Source organism: Rattus rattus, chromosome 2 (genome assembly GCF_011064425.1).
Source record: "Rattus rattus isolate New Zealand chromosome 2, Rrattus_CSIRO_v1, whole genome shotgun sequence".
NCBI lineage: Eukaryota > Metazoa > Chordata > Mammalia > Rodentia > Muridae > Rattus > Rattus rattus.
In genome coordinates this window covers 12446584-12465142 of record NC_046155.1, presented here as the reverse complement: position 1 = coordinate 12465142, position 18559 = coordinate 12446584, and the positions used below count along the sequence as shown (strand labels likewise).

At 41.8% G+C, this 18559-nt stretch overlaps 1 protein-coding gene across 1 annotated transcript; it reads right to left on the bottom strand.

Annotated features, from left to right (window-relative positions):
* Positions 1–15928: 15928 nt before the first annotated feature.
* On the bottom strand, positions 15929–18091 carry LOC116890990 (macrophage-expressed gene 1 protein-like). The gene has a single exon (XM_032891664.1). The coding sequence runs from the start codon at positions 18077–18079 to the stop codon at positions 15986–15988; it is 2094 nt and encodes a 697-aa protein (XP_032747555.1). The 5' UTR covers positions 18080–18091; the 3' UTR covers positions 15929–15985.
* Positions 18092–18559: the final 468 nt, after the last annotated feature.

The window sequence follows — 18559 nt, the reverse complement described above, 5'->3', positions numbered from 1 at the left end:
TTATACAGTTCTTTCTGTTTCTACTTGGTTGATTTCAGCTCTGAGTTTGATTATTTCCTGCCTTCTACTCCTCTTGGGTATATTTGCTCCTTTTAGTTCCAGAACTTTTAGGTGTGCTGGCAAGCTGCCAGTATTTGCTCTCTCCAGTTTCTTTTTGGAGGCACTCAGAACCTCGAGGCAGTTTTCCTCTTATCACTACTTTCATTGTGTCCCAAAAGTTTGGGTATATTGTGCCTTCATTTTCATTAAATTCCAAAAAGTCTTTAATTTCTTTCTTTACTTCTTCCTTAACCAAGTTTTCATTGAGTAGCATTGTTCAGCTTCCATGTGTATGTGTATGTGTATGTGTATGTGTATGTGTATGTGTATGTGTATGTGTATGTGTATGTGTATGTGTATGTGTATGTGTATGTGGGCTTTGTATTGCTTTTGTTGTTTTGTTGTTTCTGGGTTTTTTTGTTGTTATTTAAGACTAGCCTTAGTCCGTAGTGATGTGATAGGATGCATGGCATTATTTCAATCTTCTTGTATCTGTTGAGGCCTGTAATTACAGCAACTGAGAAACATATACATTGTATCTTAAATATCTAATAGCTATAAATACAACCACAGCAGTGAGCCTTTTCTATGCCTTTTTAGCAAATTTAAGTGAGCTATTTCTTAAATATTTAAATCTTATTATAACAGATATTTAGAAATTGCTTTTGTTTAAAAGTAAAGGGGAGGGTGTTTCAAAGGCCACAGTGCTGTCCAGATCTGCACTTCCACTGAGGGCCATGTAACTATATTTTTGGTCTGTGCTGTCACCAGGAAGCAAGAGGCCATGAGGAAGCCTATGATCCATGCTTCCTCTGACTGTAAAGTAGGAAGCTACTCTTCCCGTGATATCGATGACTGCAGGCACACAGTTGAGGAAGAGGGACATGGAAGGCTTCTGTGACAATCCCTACCCCCACTCCAACCCTCACTCCCTAAAAAAGTAGCAGCCTAAACAGAAAGCCACTGAAGATAACTCTTAAAAAGTGTGATAAGGATGCTGAAGTCAGTTCTCCACAATTCATAGTTTCTGGCCTCGGTGTGGGAGGGGAAGGACTCTTTCTATTTAAGGGGCAGGAGTTTAACCATTCTCCAGTGAGAGTATAGATAACATGAATTGGAGTTATTTTGTTTTCTGTTTTAATTTTTTTCTTTTATCTTTCTTGGTCTGTCCCTGGGGGTGGAACATAAAAGGACTGGGAAACCAGTGTGATAGGGTGCATGGTGTGAGACTGAAAGAACCAAGGAAAATACTGTGTTGAATAAAAGGGGGGAAGGTGGGGCAATCTTTTCATTTGAATGTGGCATTTCTGTCTCCACCAAGTTTCACATCTTCCTCTTTTAGCTGTCCTCCACCTTTGCAGTAAGCGAATAAATCATTCAATAAGCATTCCACTCAAATAGTTTTTCTTCCTTTTCCTTAAAGCTGAAAGCACAGAGATTAGTTATTGTCTCAAATACATTACAAAAGATAAATTGCATTTATGATATATTGAAACATGTTAGGATGAACTGTAAACTTTTAGATACATTTATAAGATTTTTTGTAGGCTAAGCGAAGTTTTAAATGATTATTTTTTCTTTAGCTCCCTCAGTTTTTTTTTATATCTTAACTAGGTTTGATTAAAAATCTTGGGAAAAACTGTTTGGTTTTTTTTTAAGAGGGGGAGTTTAAAAAGTCAGCTACATCTAGGGATCTTAGATGCAGAGAGTTTTGTCCCACTTCAAAAGAATTACATTACCATGACTATATATAATACAACCAGGATGTACTTCTTGGCAAAACAAAATAGTCCACATCTCTACCTCATCCAGAAGAAAGGCCTTCCAAAAGGAAAAATGATCAAAGAGGAAGTGTGTTGTATAACATCAGATTTCTGTCTTTCTCTGTTTATGAACAAACCAGAAGACAGCTCCACAGATGGAAATTGTTAATATAGCATGGAATTGCCCCCCTCAAGGTTTACTCTGAGAGGCCATAATAATCTTTTCCTTTGATACAGAATTTACTCTGTTGGAGATAAGGAAGAGGCAATGTTTGAGGAAACACAAGAGTAGAGAGTTAACAGTTAGACATCTCAGAATTTACCTTTGGCTCTGAACCTCTAACTTTTTCTTAATTTCCTACCTGGTTTACCCTGGTAAGGGTTTACTCTTCCCAGTTCTTATCACCTTTGAGCTTATGGCTTGTGAGATTCATTTTATGTATATGTGTGTGTGTATGTGTGTGTGTGTGTGTAATATACATTTTAAATATAATATATATATCACTATATATTGTACATATTATAGATTTCACCTTTTCTTTATACATATTAAAATTCTAATTAATGTAAGCTGTCGATCTTTACTTCTGCTATCCACTAAAGATTTCTCATTTAGTGCAAAACAAGACAAAACCCACAACAACAACTTAGGATAAACATTTCCTCACAGAGGCAACCATAAAGCCCAATTATCTTTCTTGACCACCCTCCATCTCCAGATACTTATGAGCAGAATGACCACAGTGACCAAGCACGAGGCAGATAGAGGCCCAAAGGCAGGTTCTGTTCAGTAGCTCCTCTTTCAGTTTCAGTTTCCCATTTTCTCCTGAAAACTACTAGCTTCCCTAAACTAGCTAGGAGAGCTATGTCTTGCTTTAGGCTTATGTGCTGCCTAAGATAAAGACAGAGGGGCACTATTAAGCAGAGCAGGTAAGAGAAAACTGCTAATTATTGGAGTGATGACAAGAGAAAAGTACAAAAGCTAGCAAAGAAATGTTCTAAAAACAAGATGGATACCCTTGGATGGATACCTTCAGAATGCTCTGAAACAAACAAAAAACACGCCCTCCAACCTCCTAAGTATCCAAACGGAATCCTAAGAATAAATTCAGAATAAACCTAGTGCGGTATTATTGACCAAAAGAAAGGGGAGGCTGAAAGCCCCACCAAGAACTTACAAAAATGTACCAGAAGAGATCATGTCAGTTGCTACAAGATCCCCATGATAATAGCTGGTACTGGTTTGGATGGCTCCTCCAATGAAAATGAATCATCCTTGAGTTCTCATGCTCAGGCACTAAAATTGTCCATGCAAAAACAGAACTTTTACATGAAAGGTAATACAGAGTTTATTCTGAAGCCAAGCATAAGTTACCATGTCCTCTGAAAACAGATTCAGATTATTGTAAGTACCTGTGTTCCATGGTGATAATTATTTCATGAACTCTTCATAATAACAAAGCAAAGAAAGTCATAATTAAAGCTCTTTTTTCAGGTGCATTGATAGGACATTAGCTAGGGAGAAAGGCAGGCTATGGCAGAGCAGGGAAGTCTTTGCTGTAAGTGTCAGATGCTATCTGGTAACATCCTTGCCATCTGAGATGGTGGAAAGTCATCACCTGTGTGCATATTCCAAAAATGTTTTACCTAAGAACCAAAAGGATTTTAGGTCAAACACAGAGGTGGGGGATAAATAGCTGCTACGAAGGCTAAAGGTAACTGAAGGTAATTTGGATCTGAGCATATCAAGTTTCATCTGTTCATAATCATAGAAATGATACACAGTCAATTAGCATCTTTAACAGAGGTAGTATTTGTTTGGTTTCGTTTTATGGGAACTTTGTTTCACAGATTGAATAGTGGAGAGTAGATACTACACTATTCCAATAGCAGTTGCTATTGCCCCATTGCTAACCAGATCTTTGATTTCCTCTGAATTCTGAAGCTGCCTCAGCACATCCTCAATACAGATTTCTAGGCTATTCTAATGGAAACCTGTTTATTACCTACTGGGCAAACAGGGGCTAAATATCTGCTGTTAGTCAGGCATTCACTGTAGGTGTAGGTGCCTATAGTGCAGTCACTAAGGTCAGATTTACTGTTACTGTAAAGGTCAAAAGGATAATGTGAACTCTTAGGGTCAGCCCTTCCCTTATTTTTTTCCAGATATGAGTGTGTGTGTGGTGCATGTGGATGTATGTGTGAATAATTGTGTAGAGTACTGGAGTTGACCTCAAGTTCCTTCCTTGATTGCTCTCTTCTTAATTAGTGATTTTGATATACGGTTTCTTTTGAGTCCAGAGTCCATTGCTTTTACAACAGCACTTGGCCAGCTTGCTGTGATGACTGAGTCTCTGTCTTCTGTGTGCTAGGGTTACAGGTGAGCCACGACTTCCTCTCAACATGTATAGAGGTTCTGAGGCTGTGAACCCTAGTCCTCTCAATGCAAGTCCTTTACCCACCATTTCTTCTCCCTACCCCATTTCCTCTTCTTTCCCCCTTCAAACTCAACTCCACAAAGCTTGAGCACAGCTTAACTCCTTTTTCTTCCCTTCCGGCTTCTAACTGTCCTTCTGACAGTCAACTGGAACAAGCCTCTTGTGTGTCTTTCTTCAGTGGAAACAGGACCTTGGCATGGAGAAACTCTTATTCTCACTTTAGTTTTTACTCCTCATAGCTTTCTGGCCCTGTGACTTCTTATTTGAGACATATTTGGGCCAAAGAAGTGATTGAGTAACTTGGGGTTTATCTGCGCTAACTGTTGTCAGGGTTCACATTTCCATATTTGTTTTATTCTCACACAATTCAGAGTAACAGCTGATATTTCCCTAAAATAAAAAATTTTATTATTTATTATAATCACTAGGTTTGAAAGGTATAAAACCATTTTGTTAAATATATTGAAATATTCTGAACCATAGAAAATGCTTTTTATTGTTTCCCTTATTGCTATAGGGTTGCGATTCTTTGCATTATGCCTGGTACAGATTTTCTTCTGTATAATTCTAAACAATTTTTCATTACAAATTTGTTTGTTGAGCACTCAGCCCTAAACTGGACATCAATATCAGCATCACCACCCCTTCGGGCTCCAGGAACACTGTGACAGTGTGGACAGGAAGAATGTAAGAGCCAACGGAAAAGGGCCATGAAATGCTGTCATCCATATGTGACACAACCTTCATAAACATGAACACACAACAGTACAGACACTTGCATAAGATTGGGCTCTTCAACATTCCGTAATGGGTAGAGATGTCATGAGACCCAGTCCCTCCCCAAAGGGCTATTGTTGCCTACGAATGGTTCCTGTACGAGGAGGTACCATTTTTCTTCAATGTTTCTTTCTCTTACCTTCATCTTCCAATGGACTTCAATGAAACAAAGTCAAAGTTACCACCAAAGTACTCATGGATAGATCAAAATAGAAACAGGAGCATTAGCTTAGGCAGTTATTACATCTTAGCATGTATGTAGTTGGGACCTTTGGTTCCCCTGTTGAAATAGAAGGTGTGGGGGCGGGGTGTAAAAGTTAAAAACTAGGTTAACAGTCTGTGCTGGATTGTGGGTTTATTCAGTTCCTAGATTTTGTTCTGTTTTACATAGTCATTCGAGTTTCTGACTTACTGTTTTGAAAAATAAGGATGTAAAAAAGGAGATTTTAGAACTGAAATAACATTAATGTCCAAGGGCTATGGTTGACAGCAGACAAGTTCTGGGTTCTCCCTAAACTTTCACCTCCACAGCAATGAAGCAAACAATAGCGCCTACTTGCAGGTAACAGGTGAAGCTGCTGTAAGGAGGGCTCCAGGTGCCAATAGAGCTGTCACATGGTATAGGCAGGAGTTTGCTGGTTGTCAGCTTTTGCTTTCTGAGTTTGCTGGGAAGCGTGAAGATTGTTTTGATAGCTCATTCCTTTAAAGATTTGGAAATGGACACGTTAGAAGACCCGAAGAACATGCCTTTCCCCCTGGCAATTTATGACAATTATGAGCTATATTAACTCAGAAGGATGCCTGCATATTTTATTAATATCCTGAACACAGGAAAACCATGAGGTTTTAGTGACATTTGAGTTAATATATGGGCCAAGTAGAAATGATTGATTGCTTGACTTATTAAAGAATTCACCCTACACTTCCTTTAGAATGGAGCAGACAAACTTGACCTGTAAAAGTCTAACCAGCTTGTAAGTATTTTAGACTTTACCAGTGAATGGTCTCTTCTGCTTTGTCTTTTTGTGAAGCATAGATGAAGAGTAAACACAGTCATGATTGTGTTCTACTAAGTTACTACTTACAAAAATGGGCTAGAACAGACTTGTCTTGGGATCTGTTGCTCACTGATTCCTTATTAAGGATAATAGGACTATAAAATGTCATGATTTGAACATGGAAAAAATGCTCACTTTCACTCATTTCTCATGAGATAAATAAAGTGAAGAGAGGTCTCATTTCACCCCAGTGAGAAGATGATCATTAAAAGACAAATAAATGCTGACAAGGACTCAGAGAAATGGAGACTCTTAAGCACTACTGATGAGAATGGAAGTTAGTATATGCATATGTAAAATGGTATGGACACTTCTCAAGTATCTTAAGGTAAAACTTTGGCCTCTTCTAGCATGCCAGGAATATACCCAGAGGAAATTAAATCATTATACCAAAAGGATCCTTGCACCCCATGTTTCCTGCAGCACTTCCCACAACAGCCAAAGTATGGAACGAACCATGATGTCTTTCATCCAGTAAATGAAGAAAATGGAATACTACTCAGGTAGAATGAAATCATGTCCTCTGCAGTAATATGGAGGGAGTTAAAGAACATTATAGTAAATTCATCTAGACAGACACAGAAAGATATACGGAGTAAGTTCTCAATCATTTATAAAAACCAACAAGCTTGGAGATTCACAAAATGGAACAGCGAGTACTAGGGGTGAGAGAAGTTGAATCATAGCAGGGTAGGAAGAGAGTAAGAAGGGCTTTTATTTTATTTCAAAGCTTTACTCTTTAACAATAGTATACTTGTATATAACACATTCTGGTCATATTCATCCCTCTGCCTTCTCTTATCTTCCACCAGTCCTCTTCCTTCTCCCTGTCAAGTCTCCATCCCATTTTCTTGGTTTTTTATTTTAATTTTGTTTTTGCTTCGTGACCCATCAAGCTTAACCAGGGCTAATGTATGTGGGCTTGGATGTAGAGATATCCACCTCAGCATGAAACTCACCAATGGCTACTACACTACAGACAATTACTTCCTCTCTCCCAGAAATCTTTAGCTGACCTCTGCTCTCTTGTGTGAGTCCCAGTAGGGCCCCCATGAGCTCCTTCCTCATCTTTGTCTAAATATTTACTGTCTCAGTCTTGTGAAGCTCTCTTGCTCGCAACTGTCACGAGTGTATGCCTTGGTCACGTCATGGCCATGAGACAATATTTCAAGGCCCTCTTTTCTATCGTTTAGCTATTGCATGCTTACCTCCACAAGAGGGAATTTTAGAAATGGGAAGTCTAGGGAGAGGGAAGACAGAAGAAGAGTGGAAGGGTATGCTCAGTGCTCAATATAGGCAGGGATAAGAATTTCAGTAGGCTGGGAGATGACTGTCAGTAAAATGTTTTCCATGTAAATATACAGACCTGAGTTTGGCTACCCAGCACCCATTATTACTCAAGCCAGACTGGGAAACACAGAGGCACAGATCTTTAATCTCAATGCTGGGGGTGGAGCAGAGACAAGGGATGCCTGGAACTCACTGGCCAGCCAGCCTATCCAAATGGTTAGCTTCAGATTAAGTGAGAGACTTTGACTCAAAAGTAAATAAAATAAAATAAAATAAGTAAGGTAAAGAATGATAGAAGATGCCCAACTTCCTTCTCTGGCCTAGCCTCCACCGGTGTATACACAGGCATGCATATCATATATATGTATATACCTGAATACCATCTCTAACCCTAACACACGCACACAAAATAACATAGAACTAGCTGGAAATATGGAAAGACTGCATTCGATTCCTACTCATTCTACTACTAAGCTTATGGTGGCTAGAAGAAAATCAGTTTTATCTTTGAGTCTCTAACTATCTGCAGAATCTGCTGAGGTCTTTTCTAGTGTGTCTGATACATGGCCCCAAATCTGCAAGCCAATTATAGCTGTCTTCTTGACTCTAGAATGTGGCTGAGGCATTTCACTGGGTCAGTTTAAGGATATTCTTAGTTTTTGCCATAAACATCCCCTTTAGTGCATCTGCTAACACTTCCTCTTGGTGAGTGCTTCCCTTGTTCGCTGTGTGATTTATGAAACTTAAGTTTATTTCTACCAGAATGGTTTTTGCTGTGGGCTGGTTTGCCCACCTTGTGGTAGTATCTGTCCCTAGTCCCCGAGTTTTTAGTTTTGCCTCTTGCTGACAGGCCTGAGACACTCACTCTTGGTGTTTATGCTAATTCCTTGGTTTGGGTTAACGGGAACTAGAGTCACATCTGTGTTGATTCAGGTCTTTTTGACTGTTGAGACATTTTGTAAGACCAATGGCCTGTGTCCTTCTCACATCCTTCAAGGCCCCAGGAATCCTCTTGGGGTCTCTTGCCCTTTATCTTATGCCAACCCATAAAAGTATAGTCACTGATTTTAAGGAAGTCAAACCCTGGGCACTAGCAACTTTGTTTCCCAAGAGAAGTGACAATGTGCTCCACTGGGCCAAGCAGTGGTCCTGAGGCTTTCACAGTCTCAGCACCAGAAGCCATATTCTCCCTCCATGAGACTCGTGCGGTGACAAACGGAACTAGAGACACACCTTGTGGGCTGCTGATCCTTTGAAAAGCTATGAGGTATATCCATGCCTCTGTTTCCACTCCCCTCTCCTCTTTGAAGATTTAGACTTCTCTGTGATTTTAGAGTTGGTCAAGCACACATGCCCTGCTCTTTCTCTGCTTTGTGCTCATGTTGCACAACAATATTTCAGGAAAGGTGAGAATAAATCTCTATTTATCCCAAATACAGAACTGATGGCCAACCAAGTATGGATAGTGTTGGTACCAGGAACTGCTCTCACCTCCAGCACTGACATCACCTGCACATCTATTGCCATGGCAATGGCCATACATTCCCAGCAAACCTTTGGTTCAGCTCCCACCTTCACCTGGGAGCTGTTACATATTTCAGATAAAAGGCAGACCTTTTCTGTCCCCTTTCTCTTCTCTTTCTCTCTCTTCTTTCTCTCTTGCCTCTACCACTTGTCTCCTTCATCCCACTAAAACTCCTCCACTGGGACTGTCGTGGCCTTGTGTTGTTTGTCCAGACACGAGCTGCTTTTCTATCCCAACAGATACCACCAACATCAATCTTGGTATGTCAGTGAGTTTTTGTTTGGTTGTTTTTGTTTTCTTACAGTAATATGGGTGAGGAATTACTTAAAGAATCAGAAATGACATGAAGACTGCTTTGTCACCAATGGTGTACCCTAGCATGGTGACATTCCATCACAGTTGGACACCTGGAGCCCATTGAACAGCCTAAGGGCAGGTCAACAATATGTAGTAGAATCTTTCAGCTGGCTCATGTGATAACAACCTTCCCAGCTTCTGGTTATCACAAATAAGGCTGCTATGAACATAGTGGAACACGTACCCTTGTGGCATGGTGGGGCATCTTTTGGGTATATTCCCAAGACTGGTATTTCTGGGTTTTTAGGTAGGTTTATTTCCAACTTTTGAGGAACCAACCAATTGATTTCCAGAATGGTTGTACCAGTTTGCAATCCCACCAGCAATGAGGAGTGTTCCTCTTTCTCCACATCCCCACCAACATGTGCTGTCACCTGAGATTTGATCTTAGCCATTCTGACTAGTTTAAGATGGAATCTCAGGGTCGTTTTGATTTGCATTTCTCTGATCACTAAGGACTTTGAACATTTCTTTAGGTGCTTCTTGGCCATTCAAGATTCCTTTGGTGTGAATTCTCAGTTTAGCTCTGCACCCCATCTTTTGATTGGGTTGTTTGGTTCTTTGGTGGTTAGCTTCTTGAGTTCTTTATATACTTTGGATATTAGCCCTCTATCTGGCATGGGGTTAGTGAAGTTTTTTTTCCCCAATCTGTAGGATGCTGACTTATCTTATTGACTATGTCCTTTGCCTTACTGAAGCTTTCCAGTTTCATGAGGTCCCATTTATCAATTCTTGACCTTAGAGTGTGAGCCACTGGAGTTCTACTTAGGAAATTTCCCCTGTGCCAATGTTCAAAGCTCTTACCCACTTTTTCTTCTATTAGATCAGTGTATCAGATTTTATGTTGAGGTCCTTGAGCCACTTGGACTTCAGCTTTGGGCATGGTGGCAAATATAGATCTATTTTCATTTTACTATATACAGACATCCAGTTAGACCAGCAGAGTTTATTGAAGATGTTTTCTTTGTTCCATTGTATATTTTTGGCTTCTTTGTCAAAGATCAAGTGTGTGGTTTCAATTCTATTCCATTGATTAACCTGTCTGTCTCTGTACCAATACAATGCAGTTTTTATCATTATTGCCCTACAGTAGAGTTTACAGTCAGGGATGTGATTCCCCCAGCTATTCTTTTATTATTAAGAATTGTTTTCACTATTCTGGGTTTTTTGCCTTTCCACATGAATTTGAGAATTGCTCTTTCCATGTCTTTGAAAAATTGTGTTGGGATTTTGATGGGATTGCATCAAATCTGTAGATTACCTCTATTAACATGGAAGACCTCTCCATTTTCTGAGATCTTTGATTTCTTTCTTGAGAGACTTGAAGTTCTTATTATACAGATCATTCCCTTGTTTGGTTAGAGTTACCCCAATGTATTTTATATTATCTGTGGCCATTGTGATGGGAGTTGTTTCCCTAATTTCTTTCTCAGAAGCTGGAAACAACCCAGATGTCACACAACAGAAGAATGGATACAGAAAATGTAGTTCATTTACACAATGGAATACTACCCAGTTATTAAGAATGAGGACATCCTGAGTTTTGCAGGCAAAGGGATGGAACTAGAAACTACCATCCTGGGTGTGGTAACTCAGACACAAAAGGACATGCATAGTATGTTCTGACTAATAAGTGGATATTAGCCCCCCCCCCAAAAGTACAGAATACCCAAGATGCAGTCCGAAGAACTCAAAAAGGTCAACAAGCTAAGGGGTCTAAGTGAGACTGTCTCCGTCCTACTTGGGAGGGAAAAGAAAGCAACTACAAGAGGGGAAGGGAGGGAGGGACAAGGGAGAGAAAGGGGATGGATTGGTGGGGGAGAGTAACATGATAAGTTATTGAATAGGGGGAAAGGACTGAAGCCCTGAGGGCCGGCAGAAAGAATGGAAACAGGCAACCTCAGGAGGAAGGAGGTTGGGAGGACCCTCTAGAATGTACCAGAGACCTGAAAGTGAGAGAACCTCAGGACTCAAGGGGAAGGACTCTAGATGAAAGGCCCTACAGAGGAGAGGTGGAACTTGTTGGGCCCACCTGCAGCAGAAAGACAGGGCATGAAGTGAGGGACAGGGTTGCTATCCCATAGTCAAAACTCTGATCCATAATTGTTACTGTCTAAAGGAATGCAGGGATGGAAATGGAGAAGAGCCTGAGGAAAAAAAGATCCAGTGACAGGCCCAAAATAGGATCCAGCTCAAGGGGAGGTCCCAAGACGTGACACCATTACTGAGGCCATGGTGAGCTCACAAAAAAGGACCTATCATGACTGCCCTCCGAAAGACCCAACAAGCAGCTGAAAGTCAGATGCAGATATTTGTACCCAACCAATGAGCAGAAGCTGCTGACCCCTCTGGTTGAATTAGGGAAAACCTGTAGGAAGACCAGCAGTCTCAATTAACCTGGACCCCGAAGATGTCTCAGACACTGGATCATCAACCAGTCAGCATACAGCAGCTAATATAAGCCCCACCCCCCCATACAGCAGAGGACTGCTGGGTCTGGGGTCAGTCAGAGAAGATGCACCTAACCCTCAAGAGACTGGAGGTCCCAGAAAGTTTAGAGGTCTGGTGGGGTGGGTGGGGTGGGGAGATGGGGGTTGGGGGTTGGGACGGGAGGAGGTATGGAAGGTAGAACAGTTGGAAGGTGGACTGGGAGGAGAATAAAATTTGGAGCGTAAATAGAAGAAGAAGAAGAAGAAGAAGAAGAAGAAGAAGAAGAAGAAGAAGAAGAAGAAGAAGAAGAAGAAGAAGAAGAAGAAGAAGAAGAAGAAGAAGAAGAAGAAGAAGCAGAAGCAGCTTTCCAGGTAACTGATAATCACTGCCTCTTCCAGGCAGCTTGGCTGGTCTGAGCCTTTTCTAGAGTGCTCAGCTTGCCTAAGAATGTCTCTCAGCAGTCCTTAATGTTTGTATATGCTTGATGATAGTTGGGCCTAGTAACCCAGTTGTCTTAGTTAAGATTCTATTGCTGGGAAGAGACACCATGACCAACTTATACAAAGGAAATCATTTCATTGGGGATGGTTTACAGAAGATAAGTCTATTGTCATCATGGTGGGAAACAGGGTGACTTGCAGGTAGACATAGTGCTGAAGAAGAAGAAGTGGGGAGTTCTACATCCAGATCAAAGACAACAAGAAGAGACACACTGGGCCAACCTGAGCATTTGAAACCTCAAAGCCCACCTACATTGACACACTTCCTCCAACAAGATCACACCACTCCAACAAGGCCACACCTCCTAAGAGGGCCTATGGAGGGGGTCATTTTCATTCAAACAAGCACATTGATCAATTTCAGGGACTTCCTGAAGCCTTTGAATTGATTATTTCCTAAGCTTTGAGATTGGCCTGTGGACATGCCCCAGGGGCATTTCCTTGGTCAATGATTAATGTGGGAGGGTTCACATTGATGTGGTCCTCCTGGTCTTTTAGTCCTGGCTTATAAGAAAGCAGGCTGAGCAAGCCATAGGCACTAAGCAGCATTCTTCCAAGGCCGCTGCTTCACTTCCTCCCTCCAGATTCATACCTTCAGTTCCTGCCCTGACTTCCACATATGACCTACAGAATGGAATGTCTAATTTTCCCTTAGAATAGTCTGTGTCTTACTTAAGAAGTGTCCCTCTGGGCTGGAGAGATGGCTCAGCCGTTAAAGGCTAGGCTCACAGCCAAAAATATAAGAAGTGTTCCTCCAAGACAGAATGTGTTTACCTTGGAGGAGATTGATATACAACAGCATGAAACCATGGAGAACAGATCCACCCAGCATAAGAAACAATTACTGGCCCCTGTGCTTAGCCGTTGCTAACAGTATCTGAATGAGAGTTTTTGGGAGAAATGTGTCTTGGCTGGTGAATGTCCAAACGTCAGGGTTGTGTTTGTGGCTGCTGTGATTTGGAGTTGTTGGTGTTGTTCTGTGGTAGAACATCGCCCCCTGGTGATCATGAAGTGTATGTGCCGAACCATACAGTACAAATGAACAAGCAGTTATTACTCCTAAGGGCCTGCTTTTGTAGAAGTGCTTGGCACCTGTCTCAGAAGCATGTGGGTTAGTTCCACTATCTGTGGGCAACCACAATCCAACTATCTTATAAAGAGAAATCCCCTTTTTATTTTCTAAAACTTCCCACATCTGTTCTACCCACATATTTGACCTAGCTTGACCCCCAGGTTCCTCCTAAAGAGACAGACCACATAGCAAGTGTGAACTTGATAGCAAGTGTGAACTTGCTAAGAGAATGGTTATCTTGAAAACCATGAATATGAACTTCTTTCTTCTTAATGTTTATTTATTTTGATTTTACGTTTATGGATGTTTTGCCGACATTAGGTCCCCTGGAACTGGAGTTACAGAGGATTGTGAGCTGTTATGTGGCTGTTAGAAATACAACCTTACAGGGCAGCGAGTGCTGTCAACTGCCGAGCCATCTCTCAGCCTTCTGAAGGTTAATTTCTTGAAAGTGGCTTTGCTTGACTACAATGTAGTATCTGCTTAACTCATTTGCAGGCAGGTTTCCCCCCTTTAAAAAAATGTGAGGGTGGTAGGTGAGGGTGCAAGAATAAGAAAGAAATAAAAAAAGGTTTCATTATCACCAAACTCTGTCTCAATCTCTGCTATCCTACAGAGTGTGTCTTTCTCGGAAGCCAAGATTCATCGAGCCACAGACACCAACCTTAGGAATTCAGAACCCAGCAGAGCCCAGGAGTCCCACTCAGGGATCTGGACCTGACTTCTGTGAAGTGACTTGAGTGTGAACCAGAAGCCCTCAAATTCTGGCTTCATACCGATGACCAATCAGACATAATGTTACAAGATGCACATCTTAATAAATATGTTCATGCATTTTTAGGGATATAAGTTAATGAAATACTTTTGTCTCGATGGGACATTTGTCATTAAAGGTCTAGGGGCCTCCTCTGTGATTGGCAGACTCAATAATCCTTAAAGAATTTACAGAGGAGGGGCTGGGGAAAAGCTCAGTGGTAGGCGGCTTACCTAAAAGTCATTAGTTTGGCTGAACATTAGTTTGGCTGAACAAAAAATTCACTGAGAACCCACAGACCACAGAGCAAAATGTCTTAATACTGAATATTTTAATACCAGAAAAGGCAGGTTTTGTGAAGAGCATATGCCTACCTTTGAGCTCATCATAGACTGGACAGGGTTGTGTTTATGGCTATGGGTAGTCAGGAGGGCACAGTTTAAACTCAGCTATTCCATCCCCTCCATTTCTTAGCTGGAAACAAATGAGTAATTTCCCCCCTAATCCCAGAGGCTGAGACACGTGGAGCTCTTCAAGAGGACCTACTGTGTGCACAAGTGCTTGATTGTTAACACAAAGGAGAGAGCACATCTTTCATAGAAGATAGCTCGCTGATGATGTGCTGTGGTGAATAGATACATACTTTCTAAAGCAGCTGGAGAGGAATTTTCATGCTGTAGAGAATTCAATTCTCAGATATGAAAATTGAGCAAACCCCCAGCAATTGCCAGGTATCAATCATGCAGCCAGGTGGATGCCCCATGGAAGCCATCCGGGATCTGAAATGCATGTCATAGGTGGTTCTGGGTGCCAACTTAATGATGCAACCTTTTCATCACATCAGCCCTGTTTCTAGCAGAGAAAAAAAGCAAAACCTCTATGGACAGGACATGATGTCTTCTGTTTGGTCTTAGTGTTAGAGAGAAAGTAATACTTAAATGTAGGCTTATTTTGATTTTTGACAGCTTTCACTTCTAGGAAGATAAATACTTCTTACTGTTATAGGGGTGGATCCATTCATGTGACTTTGTATCTCTACTCACACTTCCGATGGGAAGACAGTAAGGGTGAATGCTAGTCACAGAAAGAGAAGGGGTTTATATTTTTGATTACATGGAAAAACTAAATCATAATAATTGATGCATCCAAACAACAGTCCCTTTCCCTGTCCAGTCTATGATGAGCTCAGAGGTAGGCATCAGTTGGCTAGATGAAACCAACAAGTTCCTAAAACATCGGAGTCCTTTTCAGTTTTTACATTTCTTGATTTATTGCCAGTTCCCTACCACCCTTTTGCCTTTGATGTTACATGAGAAGTTTGTAAGTTAAAATCATTTCTGAAGATTCGTTGATACAATTCAGTGGTCTAAATGTGGTTTGGGCAAGGTAAACCTTAACTGTGGGGCAGACATAGAAAGTGGACTTGCTTTGCACCCTGCAGTTTCTTTCAGGTGAGCAGGGAGATGATGCAGTCATCAATACAGAGTTGTGGAGTTTCCACAGCACCAGCTGAACAGGACTATCTGTGTTTTCAGAGTTTGGACTGCCTCTAGGAGTCTAAAACCCAAAACAAGATAGAAGGAAGGCAAAGTGTTCCTGCTCACAAATTGGAAACCCCCTTCCAACTTCACACTAAGTGGAGCTTCATCCCAAAGTTCTTGTTGCTGTCCGTCTCAGTTGTTCTTACGTGCAGAGACTCAGGTGAATACACCATTGGCTTGTTTGGGAATGAGCATTCCTACTGTGGCTGAAAACCTGGGCTTGTTCTTGCTGACTGAGTTGCAAGTCTTCCTTCCCCTGCTTTGTTTGCACAGATCCACTAATTCCCAGTGCGTAAACATAAACATAACCACAGAGTTATAAAAATCCTTCTTTCTGTTGTGACTTCTGCTTTACTTCTTAGAAAGGCAGAGGTGGAGGAGAAAGGACTGAAAGAGGAACTTGAACCTGTGCCTGGAGATGATAGGAGCTGGATTTGGATTCTACACTCCATCAGGAGTGGCTCTAGCTCTTGGAAAAGGAAGAAACGTCTGTGGTCTTGGAACTTCATTGGATTCATTCTTCTTAAATCTCCGTTTGCCATAGATGGCCATGGCAATTAAAACCCCTAATGCTAGGATGACCACAACTGTGATTCCAGCAGTTGAGCCTCCTGAGAGCCCACCAGTGTTCGATGGCTCCTCTAGACTCCATTGCAGGGTATAGGGGTCCTTAACCCAGGATTTGGCATTCTCGCTACTTATCACATCAACTGGGTCAGTGGAAAACTCACTCATAGGTAGCTGAGTGTAAGGTGGGAGCCTAGCAGGAGCCAGAGATGCTTTTGTAAAGACTCCAGCCTTGACACAGTAGGACACTTGGCATCCATCAATGATCACAGCTAGCTGTTGACTGAAGCCCCCAGGACACTTTTGCTGAAATGATTTCTCTAAGTCTCCAGATGTGGAAGAATTATACAAGGGGTTCCCTTGTGTGCAGCTAAAGAACCCACCAAAGGGGATTGAAAATTTGGGCCCCAATTCATGATCCAGAGAAACACATACCTTGAGGTTCTCAAACAGCTTCAGAGGAAAGTAACTGGTTGGGCATGAATGTGCATTTGTCGTTGGGTTGATGCTCTTGTCAGTGAAGACTCCTCCAAAGAGAAGTCCTGAGTTGTCCGGTACTTGGCTACTGGCCACACACCAATAAGCTTTAGCTTCAGCCTTGGCCACTCGGAACACATCTTTACACTCCAGATTGCAGAATATCTTGAGGATACATTTATTTCTACATTCCTTTTCTACATAACCCCTCTCATGGGTCTGAGACAGCAGATGGACAGGGGTATAGCCAGAGGGACAAGAGAAATAACCAGTAAGTGGATTCTTCTGACGGAAATCTTGGCACATGTCCTCGTGACCATGCCCTGATATTTGAACACACAACTGATAAACCCCTCCAAAGGGAGAGTTGACTACTTTACCATCACAAGAGCCATCATCTGTATTGGCTTGAAAATCGAAGTTGGGGGAGTTGATATTTGTGCAGCCTGGGTACGTGTTAAAGTTGTAATAGCTTTTCGCAGCAGTTTCCACTGTCTTCGCCAGCTGCTCCACTAAGTGGTGTGGAAAACCAGGCAGCTTTTCAGGCTTGATAAAGAAATGCAGAGGCAAACCAGCACGGTCCACTGCCACCAGGTGGTTAAGGATGCCATTCTGCCAGGTTTCAATGCTCATCCCTGGGTAGAAGGGAATCCCTCCAATGCTTTGCACCCTAGAATCAGTTCTGTTCTCAAGATAGCCTGTGGCCAAGTGATTTTGATAGCCAAAGCCTGCCTCTATTTTGAAGTCCAAAACCTTTGCGAAGGTAAATCCAGCAGATGCAGTCACAGCAAAACGGTTTCCCTTATTGTTCTTAAGGAAGGAGGACTTGATGTGATCCTCCTGAACCAGTGCAGCCCCAGCATCCACACTGGTGATTATGTGTGTTCCATAGTTGAGGACCAAGAGTTCTGCCAGGTAGGTGGCCATCTTCGTCTGGTTTTTCTCTAAACGGTAACAGATTTCCATGAGCTCCTTCTTAAACCCCAAGTTAAGCTCTGCATTTGGGTCGGTTTTCACCGTGTAGAACAAATTTCTCACCTGCACTCGTGTAGTTACAGCATGGTCTCTCACTTGACGGGTCTTTATCCTTTGGAACTCAGTAGAGAACTTGCCGTTGACTTTAGGACGATAATCGAGATTCAAGTTGATGGAAAATGAGGTGGTGCTTCGGTAATTCTCCCAAGATTCCAGGATTTCTGAGTTCAACTCCAGGTTGCTCTCTTTGTGAGGAATAGTGAAGACTTGATCAGGGATGATGTACAGTCCATCTTCTGTGGTTTTACACTTGGTGTATGTCAAGTCCACCACTTGTCCCATGTCCATATTCCTCAGGTTATCCCAGCCTCCTCCAGGTAGCACTTCCAAAACAGGTAGATGCAGAGCATTCTGGCACTTTTGAAAACCATCCGCATAGATCTCTTCAAGTGCCTTCTCTACCTCAGCAGCTGACACTGTGATCCAGATGAAGGCTGTAACAATGAAGCTGTTCATGGTGCAGATAGTCTCAGCCCCACACCAGTCCTGAATATCCAGCAGAGAGCCTGGGGTAAACAGAAAGATGGGAAAGAAAGCAGCTTCTTAAATAGAGAATTTAACAATTCTCTAAAACCATAAATTGCTTTTCAGGCTATGCTAACTGCAAAATAGGCAAATGAGAGTTGCTTATAATATTTAAGACCGCTAGGACATGTAATAGATTATAGTATACCACATTCCTGAATACTCTCCACAAGTCACTCCCCTGTTTTCTTCACCCTAAATGTTTACTCTGCAACAGTGATGAGTTCTCAAAAAAAGCAAATCCCACATCTCACCTCTTCTCTACCTCAAGAGCCTTCTGTGGTGTTTTGTTCACGTTCTTGACTTGTTCCAATCTTGGCTCACTGTTCTGTTCTCTTGTCTGTCTTCAGTGCCAGATTCATTTGCTGAAAATGAAGAGGCTGTAGCGACATCTGCCCTTCTTGACATGCT

What these genes read in the sequence shown, in the direction of transcription:
- LOC116890990 (XM_032891664.1), bottom strand. Translation starts at nt 18,079, where the DNA reads ATGAACAGCTTCATTGTTACAGCCTTCATCTGGATCACAGTGTCAGCT.